The sequence below is a fragment of the Durio zibethinus genome, chromosome 14, assembly GCF_047325235.1.
Source record: "Durio zibethinus cultivar Kanyao isolate XHJ-2024 chromosome 14, ASM4732523v1, whole genome shotgun sequence".
Lineage (NCBI taxonomy): Eukaryota > Viridiplantae > Streptophyta > Magnoliopsida > Malvales > Malvaceae > Durio > Durio zibethinus.
Genome location: NC_143175.1, coordinates 3294546 through 3313193, shown reverse-complemented (window position 1 = coordinate 3313193; position 18648 = coordinate 3294546). Strand labels below are relative to the sequence as shown.

At 28.6% G+C, this 18648-nt stretch overlaps 3 protein-coding genes and 1 long non-coding RNA gene across 4 annotated transcripts; 1 reads left to right on the top strand and 3 right to left on the bottom strand.

The window, feature by feature from the left end:
- Positions 1-934: 934 nt before the first annotated feature.
- On the bottom strand, positions 935-1366 carry LOC111294679 (peroxidase 57-like). Its single transcript, XM_089742944.1, has 2 exons — positions 1112-1366; positions 935-1021 (listed from the first exon to the last, which is right to left on the bottom strand). Exons 1-2 carry the CDS (start codon positions 1364-1366, stop codon positions 935-937), a joined length of 342 nt encoding a protein of 113 aa, XP_089599070.1.
- A 1870-nt stretch (positions 1367-3236) lies between these two features.
- On the top strand, positions 3237-4830 carry LOC149514963 (uncharacterized). Its single transcript, XR_016327387.1, has 2 exons — positions 3237-3555; positions 4282-4830. It is a non-coding gene; the product is annotated as an uncharacterized LOC149514963 (long non-coding RNA).
- Positions 4613-8357, bottom strand: LOC111294300 (cyclic dof factor 1-like). Its single transcript, XM_022887562.2, has 2 exons — positions 7933-8357; positions 4613-6209 (listed from the first exon to the last, which is right to left on the bottom strand). Exons 1-2 carry the CDS (start codon positions 8005-8007, stop codon positions 4818-4820), a joined length of 1467 nt encoding a protein of 488 aa, XP_022743297.2. The 5' UTR covers positions 8008-8357; the 3' UTR covers positions 4613-4817.
- An 8446-nt stretch (positions 8358-16803) lies between these two features.
- Positions 16804-17702, bottom strand: LOC111295202 (uncharacterized). Its single transcript, XM_022888595.2, has 3 exons — positions 17545-17702; positions 17395-17456; positions 16804-17152 (listed from the first exon to the last, which is right to left on the bottom strand). The coding sequence occupies exons 1-3, from the start codon at positions 17690-17692 to the stop codon at positions 17009-17011; spliced, it is 354 nt and encodes a 117-aa protein (XP_022744330.1). The 5' UTR covers positions 17693-17702; the 3' UTR covers positions 16804-17008.
- Positions 17703-18648: the final 946 nt, after the last annotated feature.

Genomic DNA, 18648 nt, shown 5'->3' with positions numbered 1-18648 from the left:
AAGTTGGATGATATTTTGTCTTCTAAAGCTGTAGAACCTCAGGGCTCAGAGCCATTAATTGATTTTGTTACTATATTTTATGATTGCTTTGATTTTTATGGTTGATTGTATCTGAACATTTAACAATATAGTCCATGGATTTTGCTGTTCTCAGGAAAATAAAGAAATTTAATCAAATTAGGGGATATTCTTAGATCTTTCTTATTTCTCATGCTTTTCCGGTAAATTCTTATCCCCACATGCACAAACAATTATTCTTCAGTTATGAAGCATGGATGGTGCACTAAATTGCGGAAATGGGTCATCTCATGGCAGTACTTTTTTGCTTTTATCCACAAATATCGCTTGAAAAGATATCATATATAGTCTCTATGGGTTGTTTTTTTTTTTTGGTACAGAGAATAGTTTAAGAATGATTATATGATCGAATTAAACCAAGGTTTTAATTCATATTTGAATCTAAATTTAACATCTCTTAAGAATGAATAATAAATCAATTGAATTAAATTTTAGATTTTATCTTTATTAATTTTAAAAGATGAATTAGCAGACAAAGGAGTTTTTATATCATCGTTGCTTAACATTAGCAAGAGAGTTACTGATGTGATTATCAGACAGCCTTCAATTAATTTTTATAGACTTTGAAAAGAAAGAGAAAAGAGAGGCTTTCTATTCTATTTTCATGATAACAATACCTTTGATACAAGTATGGGAAGGTCAAAAAAATGGAAAAACCTTAAAAAGTATGATACTCTTACGTTCGAGATTGGCTTATTTATTATGAATTTTGAAAAATCAAGTTTGAATTCGTTTATTTAGTTTGATGTAAATGAACTAATCTCAAATGGAGGTGAGTTCCAAGCAAATTGAAGCAAATCCCTCTTTCATTTGCAACTCAATTTACAAGGCACTCCGTCGTTCGGGATTAAAAAGACTACATATTTTTTCCTGATTTCTCCAGCTTTTCCAACAAGAACTTGGATGCATTCCCATCTTCACCATAGCCTGTGCAAACCTGATTCTAAATGGAGTTTCATTTGATGCAAAACCTGAAACAATATCTTTGGATAATCTATCATTAGCTAATTAATTCTTCATCAATCTGCATTACCCCTCTCTTCAAATCAATCTGCTTGAAGTATTGATTATCAACAGTAAAAGATGTGCCCTGGTCTATAAATGCTGTAGGGTCAGGATTAGAAGGATTGGCTGCAATACAAATCCTCCTGAGCTTGACAACCAAAGCAAGACCCATTGCAGGATCATGGCGGCCGGTTCCTGTGAAATTTGTACTCCTGTCTAAGAAGAAACTAAAATGAGCAACACCAACTGCATATTCACCTAAAAGGGTAACCGTATTATCCATGGTTATATTTTTAGCCCTGAAGGCTTGGAAAGACTGCGAAACAGACAATGTTGATCCTTGCAAGTTTACTTCGTCAGGATTTGAGATTAGACCGTCCAATGGAAAGAGTGTTCAGTAAAAATTTGAAGTGTCCAGAAAAAATTTCCCTTTAAATTTTCTTGTTTCCAATTTTTGAGAATAATCATGAACACCCTACCTAAACACATCCCCTTCCTGTAGGAACATCAAATTTAGAATGTCAACAGGAGGATCAGACCATGGTCTACATTCCATCTGCTTCCCCTCTGAACAAAAAGTACGCTTCTGTCCATTAACCATAAGTTTCCTTTCTTTGATATATCCTTCACAAACTGCCTTCTGACAACCAGCACCGGCTCCCACTGAAGAACTTTAACTCGAGCAAGGAAGCTGGAATCTGAAAAAATTAAGATTAAGTTTGACATCTGTGCTTGTGTTATAAAACTATGAATCGAACCACAATTGTAATGCCAAAAGCTCGAATTGAAATTTGAGTTTAAAAATGTGACCTTTTTACGGTGATATTTCAAACACAATTATCCCAGCTTCATCAAAAATGCCAAACGAAGTCTAAGATGGTTATGGAATTATCATTCAAACCAAAAGGAAAATGAAATGAGAACTCACACCAAACATTCTGATAGATACCATGATAACAAACAATAACTAAATACAATCAAAACTTTTATAGCAAAAACCGTGATTTTGGCCAGTCCACATTATCAATAATTAAATCTGATATTCAATTCGTTGCAAATAGTATTATTCCTATGAAATATTGAAACCCTGATCATGGTTACATCAAATTAACATAAATTTTTCTGCTACCAAGTAACTTTTAATCACCTAACTTGCTACTTTTCTATAGATACTATGAACTGAAAAAAATGAGATGTGTTTTGGGAAAGCATTAGTGTAGGTACTGAACAAGGGTCCCTAACAGTTAAATGCCATTTGCTTATTAGAATTAAGCAGTAGTTTTCACTCTTTAGAGTAGCAAAATTGTATGCAAAATACTATCCTTTTCTTTTGGATAAAATGAAAACTTTATTCCAAAACCAAAAAAGCAGTAAAATATGCTACAAGATAAACAAGAAGGAATAGCCACTAGTGAAAACAGTATCCTTTTGGTTTTGTTGTATCTTAGATTAGTGAAATTTCAAATAAAAGTAAAATTAAAATAATCGAAACCTATGGATCAGTTATGGCCAGAAAAATATATGTGGATCGATAACCCACGGATCCAAAACTAGTCATTGTAAGCCCACTTAAATGTTCCATACATATAAGAGAAACTAGCTTGAGCTTATCGACTAGTTCAACACTTCAACTGCCATGAAAAATAGACCACAAATAAATAAATAAATAAATAAATAAAGTTTAACTTGACTTGTCATGTCTCATAATCCATTAACCAGAAAATTGAAAGTTTTGGGCTTTTTTTTTTTTTCTTTTGAACTAAAGTTTTGGGTTTTTTTTATTCAACTATGAGGTTGGGCATGGCCCTCCAAAATTCCAAAATCTCAAAAAAAATAAATAAATAAATAAATTTGAATCTAATATTAATTCTCTTAAAAAAAGTTAAAATACTAAAAAAATTTACAAAGTATTCTATTTTTCTTCAATAAGTTCTTTATCGTTATTGTAGCTAAAAAAACTTTTATTTTTTTATTTAGATTTAAATAAATCTTTATTTCAGGTAGAAGATAGAGATTTATGTTAAAACTATATTTAGATACAAATTAAAAATTAAAGATTTATTTGATAAAAATTAAAAATTATTTATTTATGTGCAATAAAATATAAAATTTTATTTAAATAAAGTGTCAAAAATTCAAGAGTTTTTTTTTTTATTATTATTTTAACCTGAAAAAAGTAGTGACAAACTAACAATTATTGTGCCTGGCCTTGATTTTGAATTTGAATTAACATTTTCTAAAGGCTAATAAAAAGCAAGAATATTAACCATTCTTTTGTTCCTTAAAATAATGATAAGAATGACTTAACGATTTATAGCCATTTTAAAATGATGATAAGAATGACTTGGTTTATAGCCATTTTCTTTTCCAGGAAATGAGTCATAAAGGAAGGAAATGATTTATACCCATGGCGTGCGTGCTGAATCGTCTTCCTTTTTGTGGGCAAAAAGAAAAACTTTTGCTGAAAAAAAGGTAACGTATACAAAACTTCAAGTTTGAACCCTTTTTCTGTGGTAGAATAAAAGCTGCTATGGCTACTGCTTTTATCAACGGAAGAAAAGACTGCAAATTGGGAAGAAAAGACTGTAAAAAAGTTGAAAGAAGGTAGATATAATGGTCTACCTATATGAAGAAATACAGACTTCCGTGATGAACTGCATTTGATTTTGCTTAAATGCATTAGAAATAAATTCAAAAGAAAAAAGCCTGATCTTACTTGACTTTTCTTTTTGAAAATGAAAGAAAAAACAAGTAAATTGGTTGACCTTTCTTGTGGGAGAGAAAAGATTTTAAAGAAATGAATAGATAGAAGAAATCAAGACGGCAGAAAGAATCACACACCCGAATAATCCAACTTTATCGCTATGGCTATGACTATGAATAGGTCATGACTTTTTTCTGATTCATTGTGATAGCTGGATAGTAGTTCAGTTGTTCCGTGAAATACTTTTAAGAGATGATATCTTAAGATATTTAAAATTCAAATGAGGCTGTTATCTTATCTTTAGACTATGACCTCTTTTGTAAATATTGTGCTCTTCTGCCCAGACGTACAAAAGCTTATTTTATAGTTTTGTCATGTCTAGTAAACTGTTAAAAGGTTAAAAATATAGTTTCTGGAGTGAAAGTATCGAATTGATTTAACCTGTGGCAAAAAATAGAAACCTAACTATAGATTATTCATATTCCATCTAACAGCAGTTGATGCAGCAAAAGGAGTTTGATAGATGGAATATGAATATTCCAACTGCAGAAGCGGCAAAATTTTCACTTGTATGTTATTCAGTGCAATTTCAGCAACCCCAAACAACTTATCTTGCTGCAGCTGATAATTTCAGGAAACAAAGCATAATGAAACTCTTCTATTTGCTAGGAAAATTTTCTCCATCTTCAAAACTGGAGATATTGTACACGATGTTTTCAGAAGAATCAAAGGACAATCCGCTCATATTTTTGTTTCTTGTTTGTCGAATTACATCGAAAGAGATATGCAAGCGTATGAAATGAAATTTTTAGAATAGGCTGCAGATGATGAATACCACTCAATCACTGTCTTCTACTATTTAAATAACTCTCAAAGAAAAAGATACATTGCCTACCCTTTCAATAAGTGGAGCAGCTTTACTTCCCATGAGGTAGAGCTTCAGAGTTCAGATCAGAGAACAACACAGATCTCCCTGGTGCATAACAAGAACCGATGAAATAGATTTCCAGGCAAATATTACAGGGGACCCTTATGTGCTCTCTTGGAATGTGTGTGAACGAGAAACGGCTGCAGGGTTTGCTTCCAAAATTTGACTGCCATCCTGTAGATGGTCTTTGCCTTCTGCTTTAGATTCAAAGGCATTGAAAATTTTACCTCCTCGTAAAGGGTCCTTCTGGTTGGGTTTAATACCTAATGTAGCCCATATAGGACTCCTTGAAACTTCATTTGGATCAGCAATTCTTCGTGTCTTAGGAACAAGAAAGCACTTGTCTGATTGCTCCTCTTCGATAAAATTTGCTTCTCTGGAATGTTTGCCTAGTGTTGGTGAGCCATTGCCAGAGCAGCAACTGTTGCTATTAGAGGATGATGGAGATAGGCAACCACTGGAGCCACTGAATGACACATTTCCCCCACCAGCAGCCCATAGAGGCATACAACCCCAATAAGCAGGCACAAACTGCAAAGGAATATTTGGTGGGCAAAATCCAGGAACAGCCACCATTGGTGTAGGGCACCATTGAACTGCATTGGAAGTACTGCTATTTGTTGCACCAATATGTTCAGAAGAACACTGACCAGCTTCTATGGGTGCTACATTATTCGGACCTGGATTCCAAGGAAAAATCCAGGGTGGAACAGGATAGCACTGTGGTGGATGCTGCGTATTCTGCTCATTAGGTCCTACCAAACATATTCTCTCTTTTTGCATGACATGTCCAGGCAATTCATTCCCTCGAATGCTGCAAGGTGTAGAGGAAGATCCACAGGAGGAGGGTTCCTCTATTATTTCTCCACAACTGACTGTACCAGTCTCAACACATCCCTTCTGGTCCCCAAGGCTAAGCACAGTTTCCATGGATTCACAAAGAGGTACTTCTGCACCAAACTTTAGAACTGTTCCATTTCCCATGGAAGGCCTAAATGCAGTCATAGATTCACCAGGAGATAGAAGTTGTTGATTTGCTGAGTCAGGGGTTTCTATCCGAGTCGTTGGCACTCCACCAGAAGAAACTACTATCTGACGGTACTGAGAGGCCAGGTGCTTATTCTTCCTCCGCCCAGCACCAATAGGAACATTTCTCATTGTTCCACCAGCTGTCCAATATCTCTGGCAATTCTTACAGAAGTGTCGAGGTTGGTTGACATTGTAGTTATTGAAGTAACAGAATTTTGTGTCTAAGCTGTTGCATCGTGGACATGGAAGGACCTTGTCTGGCTTCTTAAAAACTTTCTCTTGGTCTGCACTATTTGTCTCCAGCTGTTCATCTTTGGGCTTAGAGTTGATCTGTATCTCATTCGGTTTCATAGAAATTTGGTGTTCTTTCTTATCATTTTCTACTGTAATGGACTTATCTGGCTCACCAGATGTGTTTGTGTGAGAAGTTTCAGTTTCTGGGTTTGTTACCTCACTACTTTTGTCCTGGAATTCAAAATCAAAATAGCTGTCTCATTTATAACAGTAAATCATAAGTACTCGGTGAAGTGAGAAAAAAAACTGAAAATACAGACCACTCACTACCATTTTTCTTGTCTTTTACATTTCTTGTTGAAAGGAAAATCATAGATATTGTTCTGTTTTATTTGATTCACAGATAAGACGGCCTTAAACCAAAGTGAAAACCAACTCATACTCTAGGCTTCTCCAACTATATTAGTATTAACAAAAAAAGAGAAAATGCATGTGCTTAACAATGATTGTCATAAAATATCAGTCACAAAACAACAATTAGCAGTCATCAACCCATCAGTCAAATTAAAGTTAAATACAAAATCCAGCTTAGCTCAATTGGTTAATGCAGTCACTTTTAAGAGTAGCATTCGTTAGGTCTTAAGGTTCGAATCCCAATACCTACAAGCCCTTATCTTAGCTCTGGGCTGCGGCCTCCTTTATAAAAAAATAAAAATTGCAGTTAGAAAGACTTAAAGTTACGTATAAGAAAGTTGTTCTTGACCAAACTCAGACGAATAATGCTCAAACTGACCTCTTCCAAAGTTTACAAGAATTTGTTAGCAACAAGTTAGACAGTGTGACCGTCATAATTACATGACTTTATGCAAAGGTACAGGCAATGAACAGCTTCTAATAAATCAAGTTGGACTGACTGCCTTTGCCTATAACCAAGACAATAAAAAATCTATAAAATATATCTTTAAAAAGCAGTTTTTTTATTCAAAGAAAAGGAAAAGATAGTCCAAAAGGAAATCAAAATTACATGATCCAATCTAGTTTTAAAAAAATTACACCTGTTTGTTAACTCTTCATTTCTGTCAATGAAGACTTCACAACATCAAAGAAATTAAAACTAACTTCCCATATTCAGAAAACAAGGAACCCTGATGCACCGATCTTCACAAAACTTATTGTTATCAAAATAAATTCAAGCAAAATTCGTCAAAATGAAACAATAGTCACTTAATTGTGTTACAGTGGACAAACCTCCCTTATAAATAAAGAGTTATATACAGAAATATGCTTTGGAAAAATACCAACAAGGAAAAGAAAAAAGAGGCAGCAACAAATTTAGTTTCCTAAATGATCAAATTCTATAAAGAAACATGTCTTAGAAAATTCCTGATAAATATATAATCTTTACTGTAAAAATCAATCAAAAGGTTTCAAAATTTTTAAAGAATTAAAAAATTAAACATAATTTGTATCTGCTTACTTTCCGGAGCAACTAAAGCAACACTTGGCCCCCATTTTTTGCAAAATTTAAGCTCATGCTTAGTTCATTTAAAACCATATATTCAATGAAAAAACCATATAAATTATCAGAAAGGAAACTACACAAAGAAAAAATGAAATAATTTCTCATTTATACCAATAAAAGCAAACAGAGCTCATTCCAAAATCCAAATACAAGTCAATAAAAGTTTACAATAAAAACAAGATACGAAAAACATGTCTTTAAGTCCTAAAAACTTCAATTTTAGAACCAAAACAGACTTCAAAAACTCAAACTTTTCTAAGAAATCATAACAAAACCAAAAGAAGAAGAAAAAACCCATAAATATTAAGCTAACAACAACAGCTATAATGGGTAGAAAACTTCGGAAGAAAACATAAAAGGAATAAAATGAAACAAGACAAAAACATTAAACCAATGTAAAACAAAATGAACTTTGAATATATGTGAGCTTACCCCAGCATGAATCTGAGATTCAGGTACAGGAATCTTCCTTCCAAAGAGCTTGAAAGCTGGATCTCCGCCGTTCATTTTTACATAAAAAATTTGGTGCTTTTGCAACCATGAAGAGCAAGAACCATAACTCTTAAACCCAAAAAAAGGGTGTTTATAGGATGAGAAAGAGAGACCCTCTTGAGAAGAAAAGAAGCAACTTTTTATAGTGGTTTGAGTCTTTTTCTCTAAACTCCCATAAAACCTCTAAAAACACAAAGAAAAACAATCTATAAAGCAAAAAATTGAGAAAAAAAAGTCTCTGAGATAAAGCATTAAGAACGTGAAGGATCAGACTTCAGAGTACATTTTTTTAAACCTTTTTTTTTTTTTTGCTTTACTATTATTATTATTTTTTTGAAGATAAGCCGTCTATTTGGGAAACTTTTTTTGATTTCCCATTTCTTGGCAGGGTTATTAAATCTAGGCCATGTCATCTTCTTTTTTATAATAAAAAATTGGCTACTGATTTTTTTTTTTGGCAACTTAATGATAAATTATTTGATTAAAAAATATAGAATAATTTTATGGAATCTTCAAAATAAATAGAACAAATCGAAATTTAAATAAAACTTTTATTATGGGTTTGTTTTCTTTGTCCTCACATTTATGTCATGAGATTTATGAAATTAATAGTATAATTACATCTACATCAGTGGACAGGAATCAATTTTAAAATTAAACATATCACGTTCTAACCCAATCATAATCTAAAAAACCAAAAAAATCAGCCATCAAGAATAATTTTTATATTTTTATTTTGAATCTAATAATAAACTATACGCAGGTTTATATATATAGAAACTAGTAAATTTTTATAATCTATTTGTAGTAAAAATAATTTAATATATATTTTAAAACCATGTCCTCTTTTTATTTTAAATGAACTAGCATATGTGAAACCATTTAAAAATTTTATAATATAAGTTAAAAGGTTAAAAATGTTTCTCTATTATAGTTTAATAATTATTTAAGCCGTTAATATTTTATTACAATCAATAAAATATTTAATTTTTTATTTTGATTCAATTAAATGCTTACATTGATTAAATATAATCACATGATAAATTTTAATTAATTAATCTCAAACTATAATTAATTAAAATCTTAGAGAGATGTTAGAGAAAGAAGGAAAAAGAAAATAAAAAAAGAAAATTTTATTATTTTGTACATATATTAATTATGTAATATAACAAATTTTAATCTATTTTAGTGATATTACATGAAATTTTATTTTCATTTATAAAAAAATTACCGGTGTTAATTTTTCATCTGAATAAAAATTTAATTTAATGTAAATAGATATTAAAAGAATTAATTGATTATAATAAAAAATTATAAGTTTGAATATTTTTCTTAATTATAGATCAAAAACTTTTTTATTTTTAACCTATAATTTATAATAAATTGTCCAAATTACACTTTTCTATAGACATTTCTCATCGTTCATGAGTTCTCTTTTTATTGATTAATATGGGTAGACATTGAGAAATGTATCCATTAAACTAAAAATGTGAAGCATTTGGGAACAAAATTGATGAATGAAGTGAACAAATTTAACAATTCTTTTTATAATATAATATGCTTAAAGATTAATCCAAAATTTTTACAATTATTATTTTTAATTACACGATTTATGTTTAATAAGATATCTAAATATTTAATTTAATGATAAATATATTTTTTTTACTCAAAAAATGAATTCAATTTTTTTCAAAATAAAAATTCCTCAATTAAGAGATACTTTATTAATAAAAAAAAAATAGCACATTACTTGTTAAATTAATTAAAATTTCGATTTGTTATAAAAATAAATAAAATTTTTTCAATTATTTTAATAAGAAAAATAAATGGGGTTAAATGCCAGCTGGCATCCGAATCAGCAAAGAGGAAGGATTTTATGGCAAGAGATGGATGGCGCTGACGTAAGAAAGACAAAAGGAAGGGCAAAAATGTGGGCCCTTGTCGTATAAAAAGGCCAAAAAAGGAAAAAAAAGCCAGCCAAAATGAGAGGGGCAAAAAACAAAAGGGAAAAGACGTCTTTGCCAATTTGCTTCGACCCTCTTGCTTGGTGGGACCCCCTCATTTTATTTATTTATTTATCAAATATTTTAAAGGATTAATTAGTTTTTATTTTAGCAAGTTGTGAGGAAAAACATACGATCTTTTTAGATTCGATATGTCTGTTTATATTAATTACGTATAAAAAAATAAAATTATTATATTATAATTTATGTCAAAATAATAAATACATAAAAGTTTTATTTTTATTAAATTTATATATAATTTATATATAAATTTTATTTTTTATTTTTTTATATAATTTCGTATGATGTCATTATCCGTGTTTAAAAAAATAATGAGAGCCAGAATTTAAACTGAGAGGGTTTCAAGTGGAGACTGAATTTGAGATAAACATTCAATCATATTTTTAATACAAGCTATATATTAGATATGTGTATTTATTTTGAATATCTATCGATCCTTTTCAATCTTTTTCTTTTTTTTTTTTCATCAAATGTTGCAAAAAGAATGTATTAATCATGGAATTAAATCATCTTTTCATTCTTATGAGAATCAAATTTAATGGTTCATGATTAATATTAATCAAGATCAATATTTGACAACTTTAATTAAAAAAAGAAGTAAAGACTAATGTTTTGCTTCATAATTGACTAAAACAATTAAACATAGTTATCTTTTGTAATATGACATAATTATATAATTAATAAATAAATTTTGTATATTTAATTATAAAAAAATATCAAAGATAAAAAGGAATAAAAAAACACAAAATGTTGATGCATACAATGCTAATTTATATCAAATAAAAGCAACAACCATTCTTTTTATTAAAAACTATCAATCAACAATTAAAAATATTTTAAAATTTTATATTAATATGATATATCAAATCGATCTGATATATTTAATATCATATTAATTAAGTTACGGTATTATTTTACCTCACGAATCTTTTATTTTATATCTATAAATAGAGATATCCGAATACTAACATTAAATTTTTATTCTATTAATACATCCTTATATTTTTTTCTTGTCAACATTTTTCATACTAATTTTTTATTTGAAGGTCAAAGTACAAAAGTAAAAAACATTCTTTTTCTTTGATTTTAATTGCTCTCTTATATTTTTCTTGATTCTAAATTTTATCTTTTAATTCAGAGTTTGACACCAACACATTTCATTTATAATTTAATTTATAATAATCTTGCAATTATTTCATTGTAACATAAATTAAGCTGAAATTTCATATAATATTTTAATAGATTTTACTTAAATTTTTAACTAATTGTAACGTAACAATTATAAGACATATGGTCCAAAACAAATGAAAAATACGATGAGAAATTTGGTCAAAATTGTGAGCATAAATTAGGAAAAAGAAGATCAAGTATGAAGACAAAGTACCACATTTTTTTTCCATTGGGACCCGCTTGTGTGGGCAGGGATTGGAGCACCAAGACAAAGATCTGAATGCAAGGTGAGAAATGTCAGAACAATCTCATCCTCATTTTAGGCCTTTGTGATGACTACTTTTGGCAAAAAGTGGCCCCTCTTCAAAGTTTTATTCACACTCAAAAAGCTAACCTTTTGTTGTCACCAGAAGAAAAGGTTTCGTTGTTGGCCCCATAAAAACACCTTTTTAACTTTAACTCTGGACCCTCCTTTTCTTTTTTTGGGTTTACTTTACTTCAAGAAGTAGCAAAGCCCTCGTTATAATCTGGTGTGCCAATCAATTTTCCCTGCATAAAAATCGCTTTTCGATATAGACCTGACGAAATTTTATGAAGCAAACGAACATGCCACATTTAATTCATTTAATTGATATTGTTATATTTTGGTTGTCACCGATTCAACAATTTTGAATAATAATAAGGCTATCAATAGATAAGATATCACGTAATTTTGAAGTATTTATTTTTTACATTTAATTATTTATTAAATTATACTAAAATTCGATAAATAACTAAATATTTATTTTTACTCTAATCTTATTCATATAATAATATAGATAATATCCATTAACTAATTGAACTCGCAAAATATTTGTTTATTAAGTTCTAAGTTTAACTTTCAACTTAAATTTAAAATTAATTTTAATTCATATTATTAAGAAAAATTAAATAAATAAATCAAAGTTAACTCATAAAAATAAATTATAATTAAAACACTTAATAAATAAAATTAAATATTATATTAATAATAAAGAATCTATATACTAATTTAAACATCGAAATATGTCTCATAATGACAAGTTTCACTTGCTTTTTAATTAACCTCTAGCATCAACAAATGTATTATAAACGTATCAATACATTTTAGATATAAAACACAACTATCTTAAATTTAATTTCTCTTAGCTTTGTAATATATTTATATTATGCAAACGGATCGTATCTAAAATTTTCTACTCTAATTCAATATGCTTAATAATCGAAGTGGTCAGTCATTTCTTGTTGATTTTTTTTTTTTTTTTGTATTTTCCCTGTTAAGTGGTTTTGGGAGTTGGGGTGTGAAGGAACAGATTTTCAAAAGTAAACAGTATCTCAAGTCATAGACTAAAAGATGAGAAAGCTGCCACTTTTTCCACCACTTTTGCGACCATTAAAGCAAACATAAAGTGATGGTTTATTTGTTAATGCAGCCATTTTCGCCCCATGATGTGTAAAAGGAATAAATTAGGCTCGGTCTGTTTAGTCAGAATCTCTTTAGTGCCTGTCAATGACCTGATAAAAGGGTTTTTGTACGTGATTTTTCTTTTGAGTGACGAATTTAAGACTATATAAGTGCGGAAGTTTTTTAATTTTATCCCATATTTTGTTTTTTATGGATTCAAATAAACCACCTCCTGTATGAATCCAAATTGGGCTTTACTTGGATCAAAGTCTAGAATGGCCAACAGAAAAAAAAAATTTTATTGGGCTTTGGATAATTTCACTGCGTTACGAACCTTCCATGTGTTAAAACCTAAAGCTTCATAAAAAAGGAATTAATATCATTTATTGTTTTCTTTTTGTAATTGATGTCATTAGAAATTGAATCCTAACAAGTGAAATTAAACAATTTTGGTTATATATATATTTTTGGCTTAGGAAGAGAAATTTTAAATTTTATTTTAAATAAAAAATACATGTATTTGTTATTAAATTAAATGTTTGTATGCGAAATGTTATCTAATTTATTTTATGATTATAAACTTAGGAAAGTGTGTTTGACATTTGAGATTAATTTCATATGTAAGTTAATTGTCAACATCTTGGCCAAAACCAAAAGACAAATGTTAACCATAATGACAAGACGACAGCTATGTAAGCTTAGATTTGATCAAATTAAATAATTATAAGAGATTTTGAGTCGGAAATTATTTAAATCTTTATATGTTATTTTAAAATAAAAAATTTTAGCTCGTTCTCTTTATTTATTAAATTTATTTAATTAGTATCTATAAATAAATAATGAAGTTTTGAATTTCACAAGGGGTTTATTTAATAAAAATTAGGTTAATTTAAATTGTTTAAACATATAATCAAAGTCTTGACTATAAATTAAACCAACAATAACATAAAATAAAAGTCAAAGCATATTCCATTTTATCATGCAGTTTCATGTCTTTATATTCATCTTAATTCATTCTTTATATGATAAGAATATCATTTACATTACTATATGTAATTTTTTAAAAATACTATTTTGTAATTTAAAGCTTAAAAAAGGGGTATTAATTTTGAAATATTAAGATGGTTGGATGGATATTAGATGATCATGAAAGGTTTCATCATTCTTCGGAAATTTCCTTCTCCAATCAAAGCAAAGTCAGTTTTGGTGGGTTGGGGTTAGAATTGGATTCGCCATTCATTGTGGGTTTGGGCTAATAGCTGGTTGTTTTGTTGGAACAGTCGATTGAAAAAAAGATCTTTTAAAATTTTTTTTTCTTTGATCGGTTTACAATTTACAATGAGAGGGATTCAAACTTGACTGCTTCAATTATTGGAGGATATATGAGTTTATCATCAAGTCAAATAATCATTATTCATGGACAATTAATGTAAAATACCAAATTTTTTGAGTTACACATTTTTTATGACAACTTTTCTTTTTTGGAGATAAATTATTTTTTTATCAAACATAATTAAGATGGAATGAAGGTTCAAATCCAACTATTTAAATAAGGTGATTAAGTTAAATATTCAATTACTTGGAATAGAAAATTTATATATTAGATATCTTTTTTTTTTCTTTTTTCCATAATTGTATGCTTCGTTTTAGAGATTACATTTGCATATCCAAGATCACAATTCATGAGGGATTATTAGTACTCCTAGGTGAGCTACCTTCTCAAAGATACTTATTGTTGCTCGAATTTAGTTGTTTTTAAACTTTCATCTTCTAATTAAAAAAAAAAAAACTTATTTTTATATTTGAAATTTATGAAAAGATTTATCAAAAGTTTTAGTATCAATAATTTATTTATCCAAACAAATTAATTTAAATGGTAAAGAGAAAAGCCCGTGCTTCTTAGCAGTGGGCTTCAATTTTTTTGGAACACATTTGAAAGTAAAATCTTAAATGAAGTAGATTAATGTGAGAGCATTTGGGATAGGATAAGACTAAGATAAAGTTTTATATACATTTAATCATATTACATACATAAAAAATAAATAAATTTATTTAACTATTTTCCAAAACTTCAATATTTAAAACAACATTAGGTGGGTGTCCGTGTGGGTTAAATTTTTAAAATTTTTTTTATCTCTATTCATTAATTTTTTGTTGAAAAAATAATCTAATTAAAAAAAAGCAAAAAGTACAAAAAAAAAACTTAAATGAGAGTGACACGTGGATACATAAATTAATCTCTTATTTTTACAAAATATATTTTATAAAAACAATTTTTTTACTTTCTTTATTTGTGTATGGAATCTACTTAACACCAAGCTTTCAACAAAAAATTAATAAATTATAAATATAAAATTAAAGACATAATGAAATATATATTTTTATATATATCACATGGTGACTTGACGTAAAGCATCATAAATTCATATTTATTTATCTCTAATTCTTATAAAAAAAATCGACCCAAATTAATTCAACATCAATTTTTTGTAAAAATATTTATATCAAATTGAGATGAATAAGAATTTACCGAATTTTTATTATTTTGTAACTTTTATCAATTAACTTATTTTATTGTAAAATTAATTTAATTAAAAAAAAATTTAAAAAGTATGAATGAAAACAAGCAAATTGGGATTCTACATGGATATCTCTCATGAATTACTTTTTTACAAAAAAATTGAAAATAAGAAAAATAAGAAAAAAAAAAAAAAGTGTTATGTACCCTTACTATTGAGTAGATCACATAAAAAAAATTAAAATCTTTAAAATATATTATTAAAAAATAAAAAAATAAATGACTTGACAAGAGATATATCTTTAATATTAAATAGATCAAATAGAAAAATAAAATCTTAAAAAATATTGGCTTTCTTTAAATAATAAAAAAACAAAACCTGTAACGTACCTTTAATATTAAACGTGTCTCACGTACAAAATTTAAATTTTAAAAAATATTAATTAAAATTTTTGAAAAACAAAAAAAAGATATTTAAATTGTCTAATCTCAAAAACAATAATAGCCGCCATTACCGCATCATATCATCAAAGTCCAACTTATGGTTTACCGTTACCCAGCATCATTTTTCTCCGCATTCCTACCTCTTTAATCCCACCTAATCACCCTTTGCAATTTGTCAAATGCCTTCAAATTTCATCAGAAAAACTACCCTCTCACCTACTCTTCTATATAAATCAAGGATTCTTTTTCTATTAAATAAGTTAATATATCCATTTATTTAAACAGTTAGACTTCGAATCTCCTATGTATAATAAAAAAAAAATTACCCCCTTTTAATCCTTATATTTTACAAAATTAATATCATAAACAAATTTTAAATTATAATAAAATATTTAATATGATAATTAAATTTAAAAAATTTTTAACATCTATTTCTTCAGGAATTGATTGAAAATTTTTATTTTTTAAACAACAACTAAGTTCAAACTTCAAATTTTCATCTTTAAAAGATTGAAAGGAATTTCAATATCATTTAATTAATAAGTTCTTGATAGTTGATTTAAATCTTTGTTACCCTCTATTGTTTAACAAAGAAGATATAATAAGACCCATTTATTTCTGCATTCAAGTATTTTGGAAGTAACAGTTGATTATACTACTTAATTACCATTTTCTCTCTAATCATTACTGTTTATGAACTTATAATTAGATAAATAAGTTTGTGTATATATTTTTTTAAATAAAAAGGGTTTCTTCATCAAGATATATTGTATTCAATGACAAATAATTGTGTATTAGAGATTATAACCAATAAAATAAGAGACACCCAAAATTATTAGTTGTGAGACGGCTGAATTAAAAAAATTCGTTGATTAAAAGAAAAGAATTAAAAAAACTATTTGTAGAGAGAAATATGCATCGGAACTTTTCAATTATGCACATTAGCATTTGTAACAACTTTGTTACATATATATATTTAAAAGATTATAATATGAAAATAACGAAAAAAATTATAAATATTAAAATTTAAAATTTAAATTTATTGAATATCATTTACTCAAAAATAAAAATAAAAATTAATCAAGTTAAATGTTGGGTTTTAATTTTTTAAGTTGATCTCAAGACTTTACAATACGATATCATTAATTACGCTTTAAATAAATGTGGCAAACTCAAAAAAGCACATTTTGGAGCATTGGCTTCATTGAAGACTTTAGGTCAAGCAGCTACAATTTCCAACATTAAATTCCGTTTATATTCATATAAAATAAATACTTACCAACTACAGAGAAGGGCATCAAAAGGAAAAAGGAGAGGACATTCTAGCAAAATACAGGACAAACCGAAGTCCCAAACCCAGATTCAAACTCTCAAATTCTTCTTCCCTCGTGTCTTGGTCTATACATAAAATAAATATGTAAAAATTATGGGTTTTTTTTAAGCTTTCCCTGGAGGTTTGGGATCATGGTTCTTGTTTGCTCCTGTCCCTGGATAATCTGTGCTTTGCATTAGCATCCTTTCCTCATTGACTGCATCTCCTTCCCCAAACAACTCCTCAGCTTCACTTAATTTTATTACATCCTGCAAAAATAACAAAACACAACCTTAATCAAATTATTACACACAACCAATGTAAAGAAAAAGAACTTATTAAAAAAAAATTTCAGCCTGACAGCTGTGCTGGCTTGTCAGTTTTGACATTCCAGGTTTTGTTTTTGCTCAAACATAAAAATTGTTGAAAAACTATGCTTATATATATAATCTGCCTAGAAAATTAGAAAACTTGAGAGAGAGAGAGAGAGAGAGAGAGAGAGAGAAGGGACCTGAGCAAGAAAATCTTGGACAGAAGAAGAAGGGAGTAGTTCCTTGTTTGACTTGAGGCTTCCTATAAAACCAAATAAATTTTGTATAAATTGATGAACCAAATTGTTAGCATCAAAATCCACGATTAAAAGCTAAAATATTAGCCTTACTTGTTGTAGGAACAGCAGAACAGGAAAGCAGAAGATGAGAGAAACCCAGAAAAAGTAGCATCAGTCTAACAAAGCCTTTGTTCTCCATACTAATGATCAACAATAATGACAAAAGAGAAAGAAAATTGGTGATGGCAAACAAAAGCATGTGGGCTTGGTGCTTTATATAGGGAAGAAAGAAGTGAAAATTCCCCTTTCTTTGTTAAATATTTATTCTTTTAATTAATCAATGAAATAATTGGAAAAAGAATTTAAAAGGTAAGTAGCAGTACAAGACAGCAGAACACAAAGTCAACTTCTTCCATCTATTTTATTTGAAGTGTGGGTGAGTTCCCACTGGCCTAACTCTATTCCTTTCCTTAATTACGTCATTTTCATATCGTAAAATTATAACTTTTACATCAGATTGCTAGTAAATATTAATATATATAATAAAGTCATGCACATTAATGTTTAGATAATAGTAGCATGTGAATTTTTCTCTTAAAGAATTGAAGACTTAGCTTAGGACAGATACAAACAGATAGAGTTTCACGGGATTTAATTTGTTGTGTCACACGCTGGCTGGATATTTGACTGCCATTTCTTTTATCGAGAGAGAAAGGATATTTAGATTTGAGCTGGATTTGTTGAATAAAAAGTATGTAAATTTATCATTGAATCATATATTTAAATGTCAATGAGGATTTTGTTGGGTTAAAAGATTCAAATTCAATCACACCAGTGGAAGTAAAATCAAACACACAAGAAATAATAATTTAACGTGGTTCGATCCAATTAACCTACATTCACGGATGAGAAACAAGATCCACTAGTTGTAAAAAATTACAAATATACATCAAATCATCAACTTCACTCATCAATCAATACTCATAAGACACTCTCAATCTCCTCTAGTTCTATTGAGTATTTTCAACCCAAACAAACACAAACTCAAACCCTTGTGCCCTTTCAACATAACTAAATACATACTCATATGCTCCTATACATCATACCTATATGGACCCTCTCAGTTTCCTCTAATCTACTCACAAATAAACATACACACTCATAAGACGTAAAGCTCTAATACTCCTATGGGGTGTCTATCCCACAAAATCTTAC